Source organism: Chlamydotis macqueenii, chromosome 27 (genome assembly GCF_036417535.1).
Source record: "Chlamydotis macqueenii isolate bChlMac1 chromosome 27, bChlMac1.mat, whole genome shotgun sequence".
NCBI classification, from domain to species: Eukaryota; Metazoa; Chordata; class Aves; order Otidiformes; family Otididae; genus Chlamydotis; species Chlamydotis macqueenii.
Window position 1 is genome coordinate 3,633,741 of NC_141582.1, and position 21,847 is coordinate 3,655,587.

At 52.5% G+C, this 21,847-nt stretch overlaps 2 protein-coding genes across 2 annotated transcripts; both read left to right on the forward strand.

Moving 5' to 3' along the window:
• The first annotated feature begins 1,557 nt into the window (after window positions 1-1,557).
• ERLIN2 (ER lipid raft associated 2) lies at window positions 1,558-13,691 on the forward strand. The gene is made up of 11 exons (XM_086767755.1): window positions 1,558-1,687; window positions 1,821-1,902; window positions 2,244-2,290; window positions 2,760-2,821; window positions 3,706-3,831; window positions 5,746-5,819; window positions 6,244-6,302; window positions 7,588-7,679; window positions 8,022-8,111; window positions 9,578-9,657; window positions 10,794-13,691. The coding sequence occupies exons 1-11, from the start codon at window positions 1,581-1,583 to the stop codon at window positions 11,001-11,003; spliced, it is 1,029 nt and encodes a 342-aa protein (XP_086623881.1). The 5' UTR covers window positions 1,558-1,580; the 3' UTR covers window positions 11,004-13,691.
• A 1,424-nt stretch (window positions 13,692-15,115) lies between these two features.
• Window positions 15,116-20,007, forward strand: PLPBP (pyridoxal phosphate binding protein). The gene is made up of 8 exons (XM_086768008.1): window positions 15,116-15,231; window positions 15,606-15,713; window positions 15,954-15,989; window positions 16,565-16,640; window positions 16,818-16,952; window positions 17,151-17,293; window positions 17,891-17,989; window positions 18,328-20,007. The coding sequence occupies exons 1-8, from the start codon at window positions 15,136-15,138 to the stop codon at window positions 18,457-18,459; spliced, it is 825 nt and encodes a 274-aa protein (XP_086624134.1). The 5' UTR covers window positions 15,116-15,135; the 3' UTR covers window positions 18,460-20,007.
• The last annotated feature ends 1,840 nt before the right edge of the window (window positions 20,008-21,847 follow it).

The window sequence follows — 21,847 nt, forward strand, 5'->3', positions numbered from 1 at the left end:
TGTGACAGCTAATGAGGTTAGACAGACTTTTACACAGCGCTTTGCGCCGGTCCCGGCGGAGCAGCCCCACGGGGTTCGGCGCCCCGGGCAGGGGGACCCTCCCCGCTCCCCAGCAGCGACCAAGCCCGGGCACGTCCCGGGGGGTGCCCCCCCGCCAGCCCCGGGTCCGTCCCCGCGGGCCAGGGAGAGCAGCGGGCAGGCCGGGACGGCGGTGTGAACCAGAGCGCTCAGAGACCTTCCAACTTGTCTCAATTAACTTCGCCGTAAAACCCGCGAGATATTTTTATACGGGCTCCACTGCAGCAGGGAGGAACGGGGCAGGGATGAAAAAGTTTTCAAGTGCCGGAGAGAAGTGGGTGTAATAAACCATTTGTTCTTATAAAAATCCCATGCTGTTAAAAACCAGAGAGCCACGGCACAGGCACCACCAAACGTTCCTGGCCCCGGGTCCAGAAGTAATGATTTTTTTTGGCTTTTTTTTTCTTTTTTTTTTTTTCCAGGATTATTACAAATAATATTTACCTTTGTGCTAGTTCACATCTTGATGCTGTTAAACACGTGGCCACAGCTGGTTTCCCGTTCAGGGTAATGATATAGCGCCGGTGTTATGAGGCAAAACCTCGCCTGCGAGCCAGAACACCCCACATTTAAAAATCTATTACTTTCCAATATTATATGAACGTATTTCGCTTCAGCTCAGAGCAATTTCCTAGTTTACCCTTATTAAACTGAGAGGGGGCCGAGCAGAGGCTCTTGATTTATGAAACACATACTAGATTCATTAAAACCTTTAAAGATTTAATACATTTTATCAAGGCCTTAAATCTGGGCAAGCACTTTAAAAAAAAAAACAAAAAACCTAGTACAGGGTGTATTTCATCTCTGGCGCCCTTTTGCGCTTATTTAAGAGCTGTAAAATTTGGATTGACAAATATTGCGGATATTTCGTTCCTGATTTCTGAACGGCGCTGAATCCTCCTGACAGGTTGGTTATGTATAACCCTGGGAGATCTATCGCGTGTAAAGATCGAATTATTCTCTTTATTGGCATTTTATATGCCTCTCCCACGTGTTTTAAGCCCCCTTCACCAATTACAGGGGTGGAAGATTGAATATGTTTTCGCCCGGCCTGCCACTTTTCCCGTTGTGGCCGCTCTGTCTGCCCAAAAAAACAAGGCCCAAACGGGGAACGGGGTGGGGGGCTCCGCGGTGCTGGGGAGCGGGAGGCCGGGGGTGGCGGGGCCGTGTCGGGCCCACGGGAGGCCTGTGCCGGCTCCCACGCGTGAGCCAGAGGTCGGTGCAGGGGAGAACCCGCTGTGGGTGCCTCCCTGGGCGCAAGGAGCACCCCGCCAGCCCGCATCCCTGGAGCGGGGACCCGGCGGTGCGGGGCCGCGCACCCCCCGAGCCAGGGCCCTGCGGGGCGGCCGGCGCGGGCGGGTCTCGAACCGGCGGCCCCGCCGCTCCCGCGCCTCCAGCGCCCCCTGGCGGGGCGCCGCGGCGGCGGGCGGGGCGGTCGCGCTATGATGACGTCAGGGCGGCGCCGGGCCCGGGCGGCTGATGAGGCCGAGGCGGCGCCGGGCATGGCTCAGCTGGGCGCCATCGCGGCGCTCTCCCTCAGCTTCCTCGCCGCCGCCTTCCTCTCGGCCATCCACAAGATCGAGGAGGGGCACATCGGCGTCTACTACCGGTGAGGCGAGCCCCGCGGCTTCCCCTCCTTCACGCCCGGGCGCGCTCCGCGGCCTCCTCCCCGCCAACCCCCCCGGCCCGGCCGGGCCCCGCAGGCCGCCGCTCACGGCCGCTCTGTTTCCTCCCTTCCGCAGCGGCGGGGCGTTGCTGACCTCCACCAGCGGGCCCGGCTTCCACCTCATGCTGCCCTTCATCACGTCCTACAAGTCAGTGCAGGTGCTGCTGGGCCGCTGCCCGCCGGGAACGGGGCCCCGCCGCGGGGGTGGGTCGGGCGCGGCGGGCTGAGGGCCGCTGCGGTAAAACCCCGGGGCTGGGCGGTGGTGCCGGGCTGGCGGAGTGGGGGTCCTGGAGGCGCGGTACCGGGGGAGAGGGGGCTCTGGGGGCTGTCCCGCTGGGCTTTGTGCGAGGGACAAAGGTTCGGCCCTGTGGTTTCCCCGGGGGGTGGAAGGGGGAGATGTGGGCAGGAACCTGCGGCTGGTCCACGTGTTTGTAAGCAAGCAGGATTTGTGCAGGGAAGAGCCAGTCTCTTAAGCCTCTTTTCTTAAATCTCTCTTCAGACCACGCTGCAGACAGACGAGGTGAAAAATGTTCCTTGTGGTACCAGGTGAGGTGTTCAGCTCCCTGCCATCCTTCATTTTTCCTAGAAACCTTCAGTTCTTTCCCTTTTTCACTCACTGCTTGCTCCAGGGTGCTTGAAAACACGTAGTTTTGTTCTCACGCACTGGCTTTCCCACCACCACCCCAGCTGAAATTGCTGGAAGGCTCTGTAATGCGCGGCCCAGGCTGATGAGCCCTGCTGGGATGGTTTGTGTGCAGCCGTCCTCAGGGTCTGCGCCGAGCTCTCCAAGCCTGAGCCCACCTTTCGCAATCCGGTGTCTGGAGACAGGTGTAACTGAAACCTGGAGCAAGGAGCGGGGCGCTGGGGCTTCGCTGGAGTGCCGCGGCCGTGCTGCCTGGCTGGGTGGGGATGTGGACGCTAGAGGGGAGTGTCCTCCGCTCAGAGCTGCCTGGCTGCACACACCTCCCGCAAACGTCATTTTTAAAAAAATTTTTCCTTTTCCTTCCTTTTGCAGTGGAGGAGTGATGATTTATTTTGACAGAATTGAGGTGGTGAATTTCCTCATCCAGAGTGCAGGTGAGTTCTTCCCCTGTGACCGTGCAAATCCTGCTGTCCGGAGCGTGTGCTCCTGCTCGTGTGAGATGAGGTGAAGAGGCTGTGCCCGGCTGTGCTCTGATTTGGAGCCGGGGCGTATCCCGGGTGTTCCCCTCTCTACCTCCTAAAGCCCCGTACTTCCTGGGTGGCAACTTTAAACCAGCTCTCCCAGGCATTTTGTGTGTTTCTTATTTCTTGCGTGTACTTGTTGTATGCTGCTAGTGGCTTCGCTAATACCCGAACACCATCCATTGCTTTTATTATTTGTATTGTTATGGCCCCACCGGCTTCACGCTTCAGTGAAGGCGTGCAAGAGGCAGAGAGCAGAAAGCGGCCTCTGAGGCCCAGGCGGAAGGACCTGTGCAGCCTCTCTTAAAAATTCTTTAGGTTTTTTTTAATGTCCTCTTGGTTACGAGTGTGGTATAACTGCGGGGGCTCATCGGTGGTCTGCTTTGAGACTTCTGCTTTACCCCAGCTGCAGGATCCCCTTCCCCTGCGCTTTGCAGACCACGCAGCCTCTGTATTCTGCAGCTCACAGTCTGACTGTCGTCTTGGCAGGCTTGCAGATAATGTAGGAAGATTTTGTAGATGATGTAGGGCTGTTTCCAGTTAGATGTCCTTCTGTTTACGGAGCATGTGACAGAATCTGGGTTAGGGTGTTGGGAAATGCTGGCAATAAATAAAACTCCCCTGAACAAGCTATTTGTTTGTGGTGCAGGCTTCTCTCGTGGGTGGATTCCTCGTTTCAGACTGGCACTGTGTCTCTTGCGGCTGTGACTGAGCCATAAAGTTCTCGCTGCAAGCGCTCAGCCCAGCCCACGACAGCCCTGCGTCCCAGCTGTTAACGCCGGTTTCTTCTCTTGCAGTGTACGACATCGTGAAGAACTACACCGCCGACTATGACAAAGCTCTCATCTTCAACAAGATTCACCACGAGCTGAACCAGTTCTGCAGTGTCCACACGCTGCAGGAGGTGTACATCGAGCTGTTTGGTGAGCTGCCCCGCTGACCTTTCCCTCGAGTGATGTTTCTGATGGTTGTTTGCGTGGTGTGTTGGTGCAGAACTCGCTGCCCCCAACTTTTTTTTTTCCTCTTAGTGCAGTATGTGCTCTGTTTGGAGTCAGGATTGTTAGCCAGCTACGGTTATTTTGGTGCTGAGTGCTTCAGTATGCTGTAACAAAAAAAATCCACACCCAAACCTGCCAGTAGCAGCGGAGGGCTTTAGGGAAAGAAGCGGCAATTCTGCGGCGTTCCTTGTGTGTTTAGCAAATGTGACTTGTTGAATCAGTCGCAGCGTTGGCTACTCCAGATGGAATAGCCAGTCTTCCGCTCTTTGCTGTTACAAAAAGCGTGAGCAAGCACTCCCTGGCCTGTGGGTTTGACGAGCTTTGTGTCGTGCTCGTTGCTGCGGTGCCTGGGCACTGAGCGAGCGCTGGAAGACAGCACTGCTTGGCGAGGGCCTGCTGACCTTCCCTCCCTCGCTTCAGGCCGCTGGGAAATCAGGCAGCACAGGTGCTGGGAGAACACGTTGCGAGAGGCGGTCTGAAGAAAAGCTGTTGTTTCCTGGTAGAAGCAGAGCAGTGACTGCCAGCGCTGAGCGTTCTGTTCGTGGCTTTGGACTGACAAGAAGTCCATTCCAGCATTTCAGCACCACAGCAGTGCTGGCTGTGGGCAAGGTGTTGTTGTGAGTGATTTTGAACCCCAAACGGACAGAACCTGTGCCTGAAAGAGCAGAGTGTTTGCAGACTCCTGTTCTCTGTTCGTACTGGGCTGTCCAAGCAGCCTGGCTCTCCGCTTTCTGACAGACCTCCGCACAGGATGGGGCTCGGTTCCCCTCCAGTTCCTTGATGGGACTGCTGGCGGGCGTACGGCTCCTTTGCCGATGAAGTCTCCAGATGTCGGCAGCTGCTGACGACAACTGCTTGAAATGGACTCAAAGCCACTGCTTTGCACAGAGGGAACTTGTGTAAGCTGCCGTGTAGCTCTTTATTTGAGCTGCGTGTTTTCTGGCCCAGGCGTTCCGAAGCGGGGCACAGCCCGTTTCAAGCAGGCTTGTGTCGTTCTCTGCCCCCACATCTGCGAGCAGGTGCAGGAAACTGATAACAGCTGTTTCCTGAACTGCTGGCTGAGTCTCATTATGTGAGTTCCAGATAGCGAAACTGAGACCAAAGCAAATAATCAAGGAGTGTGATGTGATCACTTTCAAGGCCGTTACGTTTTTTTTATTTTCCCTTTGCACTTCTCGGCAGGCCCCAACTGGAAACACCGCTATCCTTAGAGCTTTTCATTGAAGCAGGGTTTTGGTTTGTATTTCCTTTTGACATTTTTTAGCGACGCTGAAGTTAACTGTTATCCATTGAGCCAAACAGACATTACCGATGATTTTTTTTTCTTTTTTTTTTTTTTTTTTTTTTCCCCCAGCCTATTAAAATAACTAGTGCAGCCGTTTCGCATTTCTGCCTTTCCATTTTCCTTGACTCCTGCTGGCACAGATGCAGTTCCTAATCAGTCACGATTTAGCCGGACCTTGTTACTTCAGGATCTAGTTGGGAAGATACCCGTGGGGAAGTGGGTTATAACTCAGACTCTTTATCGTAAAGGTGCTACTTCGGGCTCGGAAAGATTCCAAACTGCAGATTACAGGAAACTGGAAAGAGTTTAATTTTATGCCTGCCGTGTTCCTGTAGTCTGTCCCAAGTGTTTGGCGCTGGTCAGTGCTGCTTGATGTGCTGAGAGATTGGGGTCAGGGATGGGTTTTCTCAGCCCAGCACTTCTACATCAGACTTACATTTGTACTTACTTCCCAGGAGTAAGAAATCCAAGCTGTTCCAGCTCATTCTGTACGTGTTGACAGCAAGTTGCCTTGTGGGGCTTTTAGTAAACTTTTTTTTTTTCCTCCCAATCAGATCAGATTGATGAAAACCTTAAACTGGCCTTGCAGCAAGACCTAACTACGATGGCCCCGGGATTAATTATACAGGTAATCAGGATTCCACTTTGAGGTGTCTGAGGTGCAGATCATAAGAAGGGGTAAGGGCTAAAAGGAAATGGGAAGCTGTGAATCTCTTTTAGAAAATTGCTTTATTCTGCAGACTTTGTTTAACTTGAGGAATGAGAACGGTATCCTCTCCATCCCCTTTTTGCTCTGATGTGTTTGGTTTCTCTTGGTGTTATTCTGGGTACTGCTTTACCCAGGTTGTAATCTCCTCTCGTGTCAGGAGATCGTTCAGGCCTGCTTTTGCTGTGTGGACTTTGGAGCTGGTCACAGTTTCTGCAGCACGTGAAAGCCTTGTGTGGCAGAGCGTGCCCTAAGCGTTAGCTCCCCCATCCTCTGCAGCCTCGGGGGCCGTTTGGCTTTTGATTGTTGGCTGCTTGCCTATGTTTTCTTCGCTCTCTTTTTCCAGGCAGTTCGAGTTACAAAGCCAAACATCCCCGAAACAATCCGGAGGAATTATGAGCTCATGTAAGTGCTTGAGACGCACCTTTGTGTTACCCAAAGGAATCGGTCATCCAGATTAATGTGTTTTCACAGCACGCAGTGATCGGAGTGCCCTCTGCCAGGCCTGTTCTCCGCCCCGAGCTGCCGTTCAGAATGGGCCTGGTGAGGCCGCACCAGAGGAGCACGTGCTTGTCGCTGTAAGCGGCTGGCCGGTCGCTGCTGAGTTAGGAGGTATTTCTCCATTTTGAACGCTGAGCACAGAGATTATTTGCCCAGGGGCTCCTTTCCCTTGACACCGGCCCGATTTTCAAGAGGCCTCCCAGAGTGCGTGAGTGAGTGGCAGGTGGAGAGATTCCAGCACTAATCCTGTTGTTTGACTAGGATGGAGAAGCTGTTGATTCAACAGGCTGGAGACTTGCAAAGCTTTGAAATAACTTTCTTTAATAGCACTTGACATACTGATCCCTTTTCAATGCTCTGAGCCAGCTGCCTTCTCTTGCACTTGATCGTTCAGAAATGCTTGCATTGTCTGAGCGCTCTGCCAGCAAAGTCTGGGTAGGCCAGAACAAGATCCCCCTCATCCATCTTGCTTCCCTAGCGTTTCATACGCCCTTTTGGGATTGCGGTAAGTCCCGCGTGGTATGGTCGTGGTAGGCAGAGCCCCAAATCAGCTGGTTATCCTTTGCTGTAAATACAGCAGGGTATGTGTGGAGAGAGACTTGTTCTTGACTCTGATCTCCCTTCTCTGAATGGGAGCAGGAGCAGAGTATTTTATTTATATACACACTTTTAAAATTTCTTACTGCATGTACAAAACGGTAAGACAGAAAAGGCTTTAGCATGTAAAAAGCATGGAGCCGTTCGGTGACTTCAAAGCTGTGTACTTCCCACTGAGGAAGAACAGATGTCTGTGAGGGCAAGGCCTTTACAGGATTTTAATTTCTTTCATTGGTTAAATCGTTTCCTCATTAACAGTAGCCAAAACCAACTTGGATGTGCATGGTCTGTGCCTCTTGTAGAAGGCGTTACGGCAGCCTGCAGAGAGTAGCAGGGAGTGTTTCACACTGGCTTGACTGGAAAGTCTTCCTAGTGTGGAGAGGAGGAGAAGATGCCCTGGTTTAGGAGAGGAGGAAGAGACACATTGGTTCAGGAAGAGAGCTCTGTGTGTGCAGGGACATGCCCTCCCTTTCCTGACTGCTGCCAGCCCTGAACGCGTGCTCCAAGGAGGACGGAGCCAACCCCTCATCCTGGAGGTGTGGGTCACTTCACTAAGCTCATGTTTTGAAACTGGCTTCTTCCGCCTCACCAGGGAGAGCGAGAAGACAAAGCTGCTGATTGCAGCACAGAAGCAGAAGGTGGTGGAGAAGGAAGCGGAGACAGAAAGGAAGAAAGCGCTCATCGGTCTGTATCTTTGTTTGAAGGCAGTAACTATAGCGGGGTGTGGTGGGGTAGACAGCAAAAAGAACCCAGACGCTGGGGAGGGATGCACCTGGTTCAGTGCTGGGTGACCTCTCTGCTGTGTCTGTTTGCTGCTGGTCTGAAACTCTTCCAGAGAAACTCAGAGTTTTTCAGGTGGGTTCCAGCTTTGCACACAAGTGCAGGCTGATGTATTCTGAGGGCTGAAAATTCTTCCCACAATTATTTCTACCAGAAGGGGGTGGTGAGGGCTTTCATGGGTGAAGTTGCTTGTGGCATTAGGAAGCCTGCGTGATGACAACGTGGGTCTGCTCTTTTTCTTTTCAGAGGCAGAAAAAATAGCACAAGTTGCCGAAATAACTTATGGACAGAAAGTGATGGAAAAGGAAACGGAGAAGCGAATTTCAGAGATTGAAGGTGAGTGGTGAGCTTTCCAATCAGTAAATGTTTTGTGGTGGATTAGTTTTATCTGAAGATCCTGAAGCAGTTTGCCGTGGAGTTAAGTAGTTCTTGAAGCGTGTGTATTGACTGTGCTCTTCAGTCCAAGCTGACGTTCTCAGGGGTGAAGTTACTGGTCTGAACTCCTTCATTTTAGCCCATATATGCAGAACTTTATGTAATGCAATTCAGTTCTGAATAAATGTGTCTGTCAAGCACGTTCCAGGGTGTGAAAAGGGGTCTGCATTTCTAGCACAGAGTTGCAAAGCCTTATTTTCAATTACATTCATTATAGGCCCTGTCAAGCTTTGCAGAAGGCCACTGAGGAGCCAATTAAGAGTTTTACAGATCAGCAGCTTCTCAGTAAGAAGTTCTGTGCAGAAATACAATGGTTTTTATTTCTTATAAATGTATGTCACCGTGTGTCAGGCCTTCAGTTCTACTCTGCGCTGGCGGAGGATTCCTGTCTCCCCCGTTCTTTCTGGTGTCTCTGGCTGGGACCGCTCACTTTAGCCAAAAGAGAGGAAGTCGTGGGCCAAACCATCCAATTGTTTACATGATTAAGTGTAGCAGCTCAGAGGACTCGTGCTAGTATAGGTAAACAAATGGCTTATCCAGCTGTGCAGTTCTCAAATCCAGACTGGAGTGTGCAACAGTAGTGTGGCTCCCTGTCCTAGAAGGAATCACATCAAACCAGCTACGCTCCTCTTTGCCTTGACGTGATGGCCCGATATCATATCGTTATTGTTGGATGGGTGATAAGTCAGGAGGGAAAAAAGAAGGGCAATAAAGAAAGGGGAAGTATTTCTTTCCTTAAATGTCTTTGCTAGGAGTCAGGGAATTTCAGTTTCCTGCAGGATTAGACCCTTTACGCAATCGTTGATATTGCAGAGCAACAGCTCTCCAACATCTGTCCAAGGGGCAGAGCCTTTAAAGGTTAAAACTGCCTGCCTTTCCGTGCCAGAATCTTACCCTCAGTATTCCAACATCCCATCTGGGGAATTGCATTCACAGTCACAGACTTCATCTGTAGAGCACTCTGCTGTGCTGTTCTTGGAGCCCTGTGCGAATGTCGTGAGTAAATACCGCCTTTGCAGGGGAACAGTTGCTGCATTTTCAGCACGAGAGTTAGCGGCTGCCTGGAGAAGAAAGAGCGTTCTCAGCCCGCATGACAGGGGTAGTAATAAAAACCTTATGTTTATAAAATGCTTTGAGGCCTTTGCAGTTGCAGATGCAATTTACTCATTTAATGCTGTCATCCTGCAGCGTTTTAGATGTAAATTGAGATCCTGTTTCTGGGTTTCCCGTTTTGTTCCCCCTTCCCCTTGTTATATCCCGCACAGTTTAGATGTGGTCCTGGCCACTTTAAAAAGTTTCCAGCTGCAAGTGGTGCTAACGTGGCTGGAAATAAAAATCTGACCATGAGAGCATGTGTCTTCTTCCAGATGCTGCATTTCTTGCAAGAGAGAAGGCAAGGGCTGACGCTGAATGCTACACTGCCATGAAAGCAGCCGAGGCTAACAAGGTATGGTTATTTTCTTACGCTGTGCCTCGACGCAGGGTTCCTTGCGTTAGGGAGTATAGAAATACTCGGCAAAAGAGCAGTCTGTGTTTATTTTTTGCTTATTGCGTCTCATTGTTTAAGTAAAAAAGCAAAACAAAGCTTCTCCTCTCAGAATAGTTTTCATTGAGACTGAAACAATTAGATCCTTATTTGCAGATTCATTTTCTTCTCTGGACTGATAAATTTATGTCAGGATACTTTAAATACCTGGTCATCTCTGGGGACAGCTCTGCTAGACGCTAACAGGGCCGTGACTCCCTCTGCAGATGGGATATCAGTTTCAGCAGTGCCCTTTCACGCTGCTGTAATCAGAAATGTCAATTCATGCCAATATGCAAGCTGGCAAGCAATCAAAGCTGGGAGATCTCTAGAGTGACAGACAGGCTCGGAGTAAACAAGCGTTCAGGTAGAGAACAAATGGAGCTGATGTTCTACACAAACTAGCCTGGCAAAGCTTTGGTCCTAACAAAGGAGGAAAACAAACAAACAAAAAAAACAACAACAAACCCAACAAAAACTCCCTAGAAAGAGAGAAATTGTATGGATAGAACTGCCAGGCTTGTTATTGCCTACAGCAAGTTCCCAGGCTGTCCCAGCAGGAAGACTTTCTGTTTTGTAAGGGTCAGTGAGAATGGACAGAGGTCTGGGATGTTTGTGCACAAGTTGTGTCCCAGTTATTCTGTCCTCTCTGTTGTAATGTCATTATCCTGAACGAATGAGCTCTGCTGTCTGAAACAGACTCGTCAGTCTCTTCTCTGGAAAAAAGCCAGTTGTATTTTTCTTCCCAGTAGCTTGCATTGCAAGGGCTTTCAGTGAGTTATGTGCTTTCGAGCGTCTCCAGCTCTGGTACGTTTGGATTGAACGTTTTCCCAGCTGCTTCCATCACTTTCTCATTTTGCCATTTAGTCACTGGGATTTAGAGCTTCACGTAGGGATACTGAAAGAGAGCCTTCTTCTGGGCACTCCGTCTTTTCAGCCGAAGAGAGGACGAGCATGCCTGCTGGTGTTCTGGAAAAGTAGATGCCTCGCATGCTCGTGACAGGAATTTGCTTTTGACTGAGTCCAAGCTGTTGGTGATCCGTTTTCTTTTTGTGCAGCTGAAGTTAACTCCTGAGTACTTGCAGCTGATGAAGTACAAGGCTATCGCAGCAAACAGCAAGATATATTTTGGCAAAGATATTCCCAACATGTTCATGGACTCTGCGGGAAGCCAGACTAAATTTGCAGAGGGACTGGCAGAAGGAATCCAAGAAGAAGATGGGACAGGAACCAGTGAGGATGGAAAACTACTTCATAATGTCAACTGAAAAGAGATTTCTATTCATTTTATATCGCAAGAAACATGAACTGGCAAGTTCCTTTTCATTTCCCCCTTTCCTGTACTGAAAGAGACGAATCGGACTTAATTCTTTCAATCTTTTGTACGACAATTAGACACAAAGACTTTGGTATTTATGGGGTGTTTTTTCTGATGACATCTAAGCAGCCAGCTCCAGATGTATCCTCTAGATGCACACCTCTGCTTCTGGACACACAGACCAAATCATTCTGGAGAGGCTAGCTAGACTGTCTGTTCCGCAGCCAGCTTAGATGGGTACTTAATTTTGGATTGAGGTGGTCTGTAGCAGTTGGGAGTAAAGAAATGTTGAGGTTTTGGCGGGAGGGGAATTGCTGCTACAACTCTTGGTTTGGGGTTTTTTTTTTTTCTTGTTGGAAACTTCAAATACTTTATTTCAAACCCCTTTCAAAAAAAAAGGTGCTAGACTTTTGTACACTACACGAGTCTGCTCGAAAGCCTGGACTGTGTCCAGGTGGCAGTTTACTGCCCGTTGTGTGGGGCGCAGGGACGTCTTAACAGCCCGTGTCTGCGCTCCGGGTCCGTTCTTGGTGCAGGCCGTAGCAAACGCACGAAACCACTTTTTGCTGAGGCCTGAGCCGCTGTGTTTTGCCTTGGTAGGGCAGCTGAGACCACCTGCGCAGTGAGTTACGGAAGTTCAGCGGCAGTCCTGCAGGTTACCCGGTTCCCGGGGTGGGATCTGAACCTTAGGCTGTGCGTCACAAAGACAGGGGCCCAAACTGTTTGTTGTCTGCGTTTAACACTGGTTCCTTTTCCATTTGTCATATTTGGGGCGGGGGGGAAGGGGAGTCTGTGTTCTGAGGCTTTTGCCAGCAGTTAGGTGAGGGGCGTAGGCGTGCTGATGGAGGCAGTGTCCTGCCGGTGGATAACTGGGCTTGATTTCCAGTGAAACCAGGCTGCAAAGCAGGGTACTTGTCATAGTTAGAAAACTAGGGAGAAAAGAATTTTTGTCTCAGGGACTCTGACTTTGCAAAAAGCCTTGCTGGCGAGTCGCTGCTTGAATGGCCCGTCCCGTGGTCATTACGGTACGTGATCTGCCTCTGCAAGACAACTGGATTTCTGTGTTTACGGTGTCTTATTAGATAGAGGACATTCAGGTAAACTGAAAGGAATGGAACCGAGTTACTGCTGGGCTGGGTTTTCTTCTGAATAGATCTTGTGAAAGGAAGATTTCGTAGAGCAAAGGGCGCAAAACATCATACTGAAAAGTCACAGGGCCAAGAAAAGAATCTCTGGACCGTCCAAAGATTCCTTTTTGTGCTCAGAACGATAGAACGTACCTTTCACTTCAGAAAACTGAGGAATCCTTCACATACCAGATGCAAAGAGGTGACAGGGTTTTGCTTTACACGCATGCGAAACTTGAAGGGGTGTTAAAGACAAAAGTTCAGGCCTAGAGAGAACTTTTTTTTTTTCCTCTCCCTAATCCATCTGCCGCTTGGCAGGAGAGCCTGTTTACTAATCGCTGTTCTAATTTGCGGCCAATGTACTCATAAGAGATGGTTAAGTGTAAGTGCTAACTTAGTTGTCGGAGCCCAGCCTGTGGCATTTACAGTCCTGTGCCCCGAATGCTGGCTGCCTACTGCACTTGGTTTCACGCTTCAGTGTTCTAAATGTGCATTAGTCTTTTTAATAAGGCGATCACACTAAGGTAGGAATCTTCATTTCTGCTACTGGTTCCAGTATTTTGACTTCAGTTTTCTTTTCCCTGTTAGAGTGACTGTTGAGACTTGAAAATGCAAAATAAAAGACGAGCATCAGTTTCTGCTGGAGAAAAGTCCCATCTCCTGTGCGTCTTTTTATTTGTTGGAAAACAGGAGCTAAGGGAAGTTCCATCTCCAGCCTTACGCACTGAATTAGACAACACAGTGGTCAGAGTAGCATCAGTAGGTAGGCTGTAATATTGCTGACTGTCATAAATAGGTCTCTGCGGAAAGATTATGAACAGGGAACAGCAGAAACTTAGGAAGGAGGTAATAGTACCCAGACCTTTGAGGAGCATCTCATTTGGGATTCCTCTATGTTCACGGTAGAGACTTCCTTTAGTAACTAAACCCTACCTTTACCTACCTAAGAGTATTTTTCACTAGTGAAAAGCCCCAAATAAGCCAAAGTGGTATCATAAAGTATGTTTTTGTATGACTTCACAGTAAGATGATAGCTTGGAATTGATAGGTCTTAATGATTTTTTTTTTTTTAATTGAAAACATTACTGCTAAAGTATTCTTCTACTTCAGTTGAATTGTAATAAGAGTAAAAAAGCAAAAGCAAAGTTGAAATCCTGCCGGTCTTCACGAGCCAAAATCCATTGTTGCGTTTTCATTCAGGTCTCTTCATTACATGAATAATTTCCTTAATTTTCCAGAGTAGAACCGTCACTACGTGTACATTCTTGTTCCACCTGTCTCTTTATTTCGTCCTAATTTTACAACCTGAAATCTTGAACTGAAGATCTGAATTTTAAAACCACTCTGCGTAAGGAGGAAACTACAGGTTTGTGGCTCTGCTGGTGGCTGCGAACGGCTGGCAGGAGCGTGGTGATGCTTTACCAGTGCAGTCTTTGATTTTCTTACGTACTGAATTAAAAGCCTTTTTATTTTGGTATTTGCTATGACAATAAAATGGCCTTCAATTTTAATATCAGTTTGTTTTTTATTTTTTAATGGATAACCTTTAACAAAGTGTTGCAGGGGAAGGTTTGCTGGGGTTGCATCGAGGCGTGGAGCCGTGGGGCGCTGCGGCTGGGCGCTGTGCTGGCAGACACCGCTGCACGGTGCCGGTTCTCCCTTTCCGGCGCGCAGGAGAGAGGAAGGCAGAGCTCCGGCAGAAGGAGGAGGGCAGATGCGGCCGCGCCGGCTCAGCAGCCAGCCGAGGGATGCCGCAGGCAGCTTTTGGCCCCGCTGTGCTAACCAGCTTGGTGAAATATACGGTAACTTCAGCGGCAAGCATCTAGGAGTTGGTAAAGTTTGCAGAAAATCATTGTCATGTTTTACCAGACAAAGGGCAGGAACCTTTGGGTGTTTTTAAACAGCTGTGTAAATACTGTCACTGCTCAGAATATGGGGAGGGAGAGCAAGTTCTGCACATGAAGGCAAACATTTCAGTTAATGGGTTCCAGCTGGCAGGTTCCCGTTCTTTCCATCTGACTCGCCGCGATAAAGGCTGGCATTGTCCGTGGCGCCGGGGCCTCCCGTGCCCCGCGGCCTCTCCAGCTGTGGCTGCCAGGGCTGGCTGCGGCGCTGGGCGGCCGCTCTTCGCCAAGGTGGGAAGAACGTGATTTTTTGGAGCGAGTTGTGGGTTTTCTTGTTTGAGGAGCGTTTTTCTTGGAGTAGGGGAGATACGCGGGTCAAAATGAGTTCTGTGGTGCTGTCGTGACAGGCAGTCCTTGCCCGCTGAGCAAACGCAGCTGCTGGCTGACAGATCTTCGTTCAGTGGCGAGGGCCAAGGGCTTCTGCAGACACCTGCCTTGTAGTTGAGTGAAGGCTCCTGCCTTGATCCCCTCCGCTCGCCCTGGCGAGCGCAGAGGGGGACGTTGGGCGCGGGGCAGCGTTTCGGGGCGCTGACACCCCTCTCCTTCGTTGCAGCCGGGACCCCCAGCTCTTGCTGCCCCTCGGAGTGGTGTCGGGCCTGCGCTTCCATCGCCGCAGGGCAGGTAGGTGGGTTTGGGTAGCGCGGGCTGGAGTGGGGCAGTGAGTGGGTCCCGTTAGGTGCGGCACGGGTGGGTGCCGGGATTTGTCACAGATTTTGGCTAAAATCCGTGAAAGGTGCGAGGGATGGGAGGGCACAGCAGCATGCGCACTGCAGGCAGCCCAGGGCCGGGCGCTGCGGCCCAGCCTTTCCCCTCAGCAGCCCGCGGAGGCTGGCGGCCGGCACAGGCGGCTCGGGGAGCCGGGCTGGCCCCGGGCCTCCGCGCCCTCCGCCATGGCGCCCGCCGACCTTCCCAAGATGGCGCCTCCCTCGCCTCGCCACTCCTATTGGTCGGCGGTGCGCGGAGGAGCGATCCCATTGGCCGCGGGGCCCTGGGGGCGGAGCTGCGCCTGCGCGCTGGCGTGTGTGGCGGAAGGCGGCGGGGCCGGCCGGGGATGTGGAGAGCGGGCATGGCCGCCGGGGACGGGCTGGGCCCGGCGCTGCGGGCCGTCACCGAGCAGGTGCAGCAGGCCGCGGCGCGGAGGCCGCAGGTAGGGGCAGCGCGGAGGGCGCCGGGGTCGCGGGGGAGCGGGGGGGGACAGCCCTTTAGGCCCCACTCGCCATGGCGGCGGGTCCTCTGTCACCATGGAGACAGCCCACAGAGCCGGGCCCGCCACGGAGGCGGCTGTCTGCTCCCCCCGGCAAGAGGGACGGGACTTTCGTCGTCCTTAGAGCCAGGCCCACCACCCTGCACCGGGACTGCCCCCCCATCACCCCCTGACCACCTCCCGTGGCAGCCCCAGGCTGTGGGGTGACCTGAGCTGGGGCTGTGGGGCCTGGCTGGGCACCCCAGGACACTGGGGAGGGCGTGGGGTGGGTTGGAATCTCTCCTGGGCATTCCCCTCACCCTTGGGTGATTCGGCAGGGGCTCCCGGCCGTGCTGCCGCGGCTGGTGGCCGTCAGCAAGACGAAGCCGGCGGAGATGGTGATCGACGCCTACAGCCACGGGCAGCGCAGCTTCGGGGAGAACTACGTGAGTTGGCTGGGCCCCACGGGTCTGCGAGTGGGGCCCCACGCCGAGGGCAGGCACCGGGCAGCCAGGGGCACGTGGCCCTGTGCGTGGAGAGCTGGGCTTGGTTATAGCGTCAGGCACCCGGTCTGGTGTTTACGAGGCACACGCTGGTCCCGGGAACAGCCCTTCCAGAGAGGCCATTCTTACAGCGCGGGCGTGTCTGGTGTGGTTTTAACAAGAGATTGTCTTGAATTCTCCCAGGTTCAAGAGCTGCTAGAAAAGGCATCAGACTCCAGAGTAAGTACGCAGTTCCTTATGTATCCTCTCTCCTTGTCTAGCTGTGTCCTGAGAGCTGTGTCAGCAGAAGTCCTGGTTTTTGTTAGGGATTTGGCGATGGAGGCTGTTTGATCCTTGTCTTTTCGGTTAAACTGTGGGGTTATTCTTAGCTCTTTGCCTCTGCCCCATTCCCCCTCCTTGCCTTGCTGGCTCCAGAGGACTCTCTGAATACATGCGCCTTAATCAGAAAGTATTTGTCTGAGCAGTGCTTTCTGCTGTGGGAGGTGCACAGTACTCGTTTTTTAAAAATGGTAACACTCAGTTTGGGGAAAATACCACGTTATGACTCTTCAGTTACAAAGGAGCTTTGCCTTCCCTGTGCACTTTGTAACGCTCTGCAGCCGCAGCCCTGCTCCTCTCCAGACTGTGAAGCAATCTCAGTGCGCGCCGCGAGCACTGCCTGAGCTGTGTCTTTCAGGGTAAACAGAAGGAGATTGGGTGGCTGGTATTTTGTTTGTGGGCAAAGTAAGACTGAAGTACTGTGTGGGGGGAGAGGGAATTGTCGTTCAAACATAACTGTTCCTCTCTGCTTTCAGATTCTGTCCTCTTGTCCGGAGATTAAGTGGCATTTTATTGGCCATCTGCAGAAAAATAACGTCAACAAGTTGATTGGTAAACCTGTTTGATTTTATGAGCGGGGACCCTGTGGGCAATAGTCTTCCAGCGTTCGAATAATAACGGCCTCATGTACCTTAACTCACCAACGCCTGTCTCTGTGAACAAGTGGAGTTGTAGGTACAAAAATTTCTGTGCCAGCAAAATTGTCCTCAGCCTGTGTTTTCTCCCCAGCTGTCCCTAACCTGTTCATGTTGGAAACGGTGGATTCTGTGAAACTGGCAGACAGAGTCAACAGCTCGTGGCAGAAAAAAGGCTCGTCTCAGAAGCTGAAGGTCATGGTGCAAGTTAACACGAGCGGAGAAGACAGTAAGTGGCTTTTTCTGCTGATGAACAGGTTTGTCCTGCTTACTTGGTAGAAGCAGCCTGAATGGGATGGGTCAGTTTCTGCTCTTAAAGAGTTTCTCTAAGCTGGGATGGAACTTGCTAGTCTGTTGGCTTCTGCCTGGCTGTGGGGAGGAGAGGTCTCTGGCAGAGCTTGACGCAAATCTCCCCGCTTCTTGCCAGGTAAGCATGGCCTTCCTCCCGGAGACACCGTGGCTGCTGTGGAGCACGTCATCAACAAGTGTCCAAGCCTGGAATTTGTGGGGCTGATGACGATCGGCAGCATCGGGCATGACCTTAGTAAGGGGCCAAATCCTGACTTCCAGGTAAGATTTTCTAGAAGAAAATGTCAGTTGTTGGCTGACAACATACGTCTGTCCTAGCCAAATCAGTGCACAGTGCAGCTGTAAGTCTGACTGTGGATAGAAACACCTTGCTCAAAGTAGCGCAGAGCTCCGAAGTGTCAGTGTTAGTGCAGGTGTTAGGCTCGTTTCTGCAGGGTGCCCGTATGCGTTCGGTCCCGTCCCTTCTCTGAACCTGCAGCCAGGATATTGGCAGGGGCACCTTGTGCAGCAGTTGCCGTCCTGGATCCTCTGGCCCTGCTTTCGGGTGAGGTTTCAGTCAGCCTTCCTGCGCGCACGGGAGGAACTGGGTCTGCCTTCCTCTGTCACACTGGTGTGATAACTGGGTGTCTTCAGAAGACGTGTAGGCTTGGGAGTACGTGCGTTGTCAGTGACGCAGCCTGTAATGGGAAATCTCCAGGTGCTGGTACAGCGCCACAGAGCGGGCTTCAGTGGGAAGTGTGGGAATTCCACTTTCTGTAGGAAGGAGGCTTCAAAAATGGCAGAAATCGTGATCTGTGATGCTGAAACTGAGCTGTCCATCAAGTGTGTGATCCTCTCTTCTTTCCTCCTCCCTTCTAGATGCTGCTGTCTCTGCGGCAGGAGGTGTGTGAAAAGCTGAATCTCCCTGTGGAGAAGGTGGAGCTGAGCATGGGCATGTCCACAGACTTCCAGCACGCAGTAAGTCTGGCTTCCTTCTGCCACCCCTTCTCTCGGGAACCAAACGTAGCAGCGCCAGCAGCAGGCACCCCAGAGTCCAGCCCGGGTGTTATCCAGACAGGCCTCTTAGGCCTGTCCTTGGATGGAGATACAGATGGTGCCGTTCCGTGAATAACGGCTCTCCTGGTGCTGGGATAGAGTTCTGGAGGTCAAAATGAGCCCTAGCCGTAGCTGCGGATGGCGAGCGCGTGGGGAGCCATCCCTCTGTGACGTGGCGAGCCTGGAGGCTGGTGGCGGGCTGTGTTGGCAGACGTGGGTGGCAGCTCTGCCCTGAACTCCTCCTTTCTGTCTTTTCCTAGATAGAGGTTGGATCCACGAACGTCAGGATTGGAAGCACTATTTTTGGAGAGCGAGATTATTCCAACAAAGCAGTCCATGAAACTGCTGAAACTGAAGGCAAAACGGAGACCTTGACAGCACAGGGTCATTAGAGGGGAGGAAAAAAAAAAAGTGGCCTCGACAGAGGACAGACGATGGAGACCTCACTATGCATTCTTACCTCCCTCCGCGCTGGCACCCGATCCTAACGGTGAGAGGGAATTCCTCGTAACAGAACAGAGGCTGGAAACGCCTCATAATTTGTTGTGATTATAGAGTACCCATAGAAACTGGAAACTTTTATAACCAACAAATGATGAGAAAATTCATGGTTGAAAGTGACTGTAGTGGCTCCTTCAGGGTCATTACAACAGTGATTTTTGGATAGCTAGGTTGAACAAACTAAATATTTGTCAGGATGGAGTTGCTAATAAGTAAGATATATCGGCGGCAATGTTGGTGATTGTATTTTCACTGAGGACTAAATTCTTCATTAAACAAGTTACAGTCTTGCCAGAGACCTGTAAATGTTTCCGCAAATAAAAGTTTTGCACGTATGAGGGATGCTTACGTAGAAACTGTGATAGAGACGTGCTGTGACACTGGAGAGACTGTTTAAATGGACATAGAGGACGAGTAACGAGCACAGGAGGATGCGTAAGGAGCACAGGTGCCAGCACGAGTTCATGGCGTAACGTTCTGGACGCAGATCGCGAGTGTGGGCGTGTCTGTTCGGCTGAAGTTCGTCTTTGTTCCTTTCGGGCTGACACTGCTAACCTTTCCCGTCGGTTCCGTGTCTGCTCAGATCTTCTGGGACGCTTTCAACCTTCCCCTCTCGCGAAGCGCTGTTGGGAGTTATTTTCATCCTGCGTAGTAGCTCTTGATGCTGTAAGTTCTTTTTGGTCAGAACTGGGCTTTTCTGCAAGGTCCTTGCTCTGCCGTCAGCCTGTCGCTTCCCAAGGCCAGTCACTGAACCGTGTGGCGCCATCCCCCCTACATCTGTATGAGGACAGTAGTACTTGTTTGTCTCACGGGGCAGCCGTGGGGTTTGCTGGAGGCTTTTCGGGGAAAGCCCTTCAGAAAGCAAAGTGTTATTGTTCCACTGTGTTCTAGGTTACTGGAAAAGAAAATAAAATCCAGTCACCCCTGACAGAGCTTCTAGGCGATGTCTCGCTGCCCGCAGCGCTGGTCTGGCCTTCCGCTCCCCTGGAAGAGGGAGCCAGGCCTCTCTCGCTGCGGTAGCTGTTTCGTTCAGGTGTGAGCAGCAGCTCCTGCATTGCTGTGGCAAGTCTCTCTTGTAACCCGTGTTACAACCACGTTTTTGGGCTTTTGTCTGCTGCTAAGAGGAGGAGATGTGGGCTGCCAGCAGAAACATCCTTCCCAGGCTTTTCTCTGTGCGTGCGGTGAAATCTAGCTGTTGGTTTTCCTCTGACTGTAAACGCTGAATGTAAGCGGAGAGGGTCAGCTCTGCCGCCACGCCGCCCTCGCTGTGTGGTTCAGAAGCGGCACGCAGTCTGAGCTGCCCTCAGCGCTGCGCCGGGGGTTGTTTCCTAGTCCGTCAATAAAAAGTGGTGAATTTTAATACCAGCTGTGCCAACCATAAAGCTATTAAAGATGTTATTTTTATGTTCCAGCCTTGTGAATAAATGCCCTGAGCTGTCGCTTGAAGCTGTTTCCCTAACCTGGAGCCGCTGTCGAGGGGGGCTCGCTTGTCTCGGGATGGGGGAGGAGGGCGGTTTGACAGACAGCTGAAACGGAGCTGGCAGAGAAAGTGAAGCTTGCTTGGATGAGAAGGGGAAAGGAAAAATAGCTGCAGAGCCGGGCGCGGTGCGAGAACGTGTGAGCTGTTTCTGGGGAAGCCCTCTGGGTGGCACTGCTCCCCAGGCCTGGGTCAGCGCTGCGGGCGGGTACGGACCAGTACGGACCCTCAAAAACAACGGTGTTTTCCGTCTGACAGCACGCGTTCCGGCTGAATCGGGTTCCAGCGTGCAGAGGCTGCGCTGTCCCTGCGGTGTTTGTTTGCTGCTTGGGAGATATTGGCTGGAGCTCTCCAGAGCAAGCAAGGGACAAAAATGATCTGCTGCCTGAGCTTACAGCGCTAGCCCAGCCCCGGAGCAGCGGTTCTGGCCTGAGGGGGTGATCGGGGACCCCCTGCTCTGCTCACCTCTTGCTGGTGGCCCTTTCCCACCAGCCTGCGGCTCCGGAGCCGGCTGCGCTGCCGCGGATCTTTCTGTTCGAGCGCAGAACAGCGGGGCACGTTTATGTTGAGAGTTGTCTTGCGTTGTGGCTCACGTACCCCCTCGCTTTTCCTCTCTTGGGCATTTTGTGCTTATTTCCTGAGTTGAAATTGGATGCTAGCCAAGCTTAATGAAGTAGTAAATGGTGTAAACTGGGAGGTGAGCCTGCACGGGTGGCTGTGGGGCAGGGCAAGGCTCGTCCTGGATTCCGTGCCCTGCAGCTCTGGCTCGGCACAGCGGTATTTTAGGATCAGACTGGCTCATGAAAGCGTACGGTCTTCTGCTTTTCTGATCTGCCTGCGTCCTGCCTGCTAAAACGTTTAGGGCTCCCTCAGCTTCGGTGGTGGCCTCCTGTGCGAGACCGTGGCCGAGCCGTGTGCGTCTCGGTGATTCTGGGGGTGACACCTCTCCGCTCCGTCCGGGCCGTGCAGGTGGCCCGCGGGGAGCAGCCAGGGCGCCGTGCCTGAGCAGCAGCGCCGGCTGCAGCTGCGGTGGCCGGTGTTGGGCTGTGACGAGGCGCCGGAGAGGAGAGCAGCGTGAACTCTTGCTCCCCTGCTCTGCAGCTGTTTCTCTCGCCCATCTTGCTTCCAATTGGCTTTTTTCTTCTGACCGCATCGCGGCCGAGAGTTCTGCAGTGCTCCTGCAGCCCAGCCTCCCCGAAGCCGGTGCAGCGGGAAGTGCCCCCCGGCGCCTTCTGTTCCTCCTCGAGGCACCCACCCCGAGCCCGTGCCAGGAGGGTGCGGACTCGTGGTGTCGGTGACGCCGGACACCTGTCCGGGGGGAAGCGGGGTGCGGACCACCCACTCCTTCCGCAGAGGTCACCCGGCAGATGGTAACTGTTGGTCACTGGAGTGGAGCCAAGGAGCTGGAGATGAAAGGCTCCCTGGCCTCTTAATGAACCACTCCCCGCTCAGGCACCTCGGCCCCCTGCAACACAGGCTTTATTTACATCTATTAAAAGCCCTCGGCCGGTTTATTGAAGCAGCAGTGCTCTGGCTCCCCACTCCTTGGGGCAGTGTCACTGTCTGCCTTGGAGGAACGCGTCCGGCAGATGAAGTCTTGTTTTGCGGCCAGGGGGACGTCCCCTCCCTCGTGACTTGCAGCCCTTGCTGCTGGCCGATGGCGCAGGCGCCGTCGCCTCCCGGAGCAGAGGCACGGCAGTGGGTTTCCCAGCAGTCCCCTGAGGTGACGCTCGTCCCGTTGGACGGGGGCTGGCTGGCTGACCGACCCCCCCAGAGCCATCCTGGCACCTGGAGCAGGGCTA

Excerpts from the sequence above, each read along its gene's own strand:
- ERLIN2 (XM_086767755.1), top strand. The coding sequence starts at position 1,581 with ATGGCTCAGCTGGGCGCCATCGCGGCGCTCTCCCTCAGCTTCCTCGCC. Across the intron at positions 1,903-2,243 it reads CGTCCTACAAGTCAGTGCAG|ACCACGCTGCAGACAGACGA; the intron begins GTGCTGCTGGGC and ends ATCTCTCTTCAG. Across the intron at positions 9,658-10,793 it reads AAGCAGCCGAGGCTAACAAG|CTGAAGTTAACTCCTGAGTA; the intron begins GTATGGTTATTT and ends CTTTTTGTGCAG.
- PLPBP (XM_086768008.1), top strand. The coding sequence starts at position 15,136 with ATGTGGAGAGCGGGCATGGCCGCCGGGGACGGGCTGGGCCCGGCGCTG. Across the intron at positions 15,714-15,953 it reads GCAGCTTCGGGGAGAACTAC|GTTCAAGAGCTGCTAGAAAA; the intron begins GTGAGTTGGCTG and ends GAATTCTCCCAG. Across the intron at positions 15,990-16,564 it reads AAAAGGCATCAGACTCCAGA|ATTCTGTCCTCTTGTCCGGA; the intron begins GTAAGTACGCAG and ends CTCTGCTTTCAG.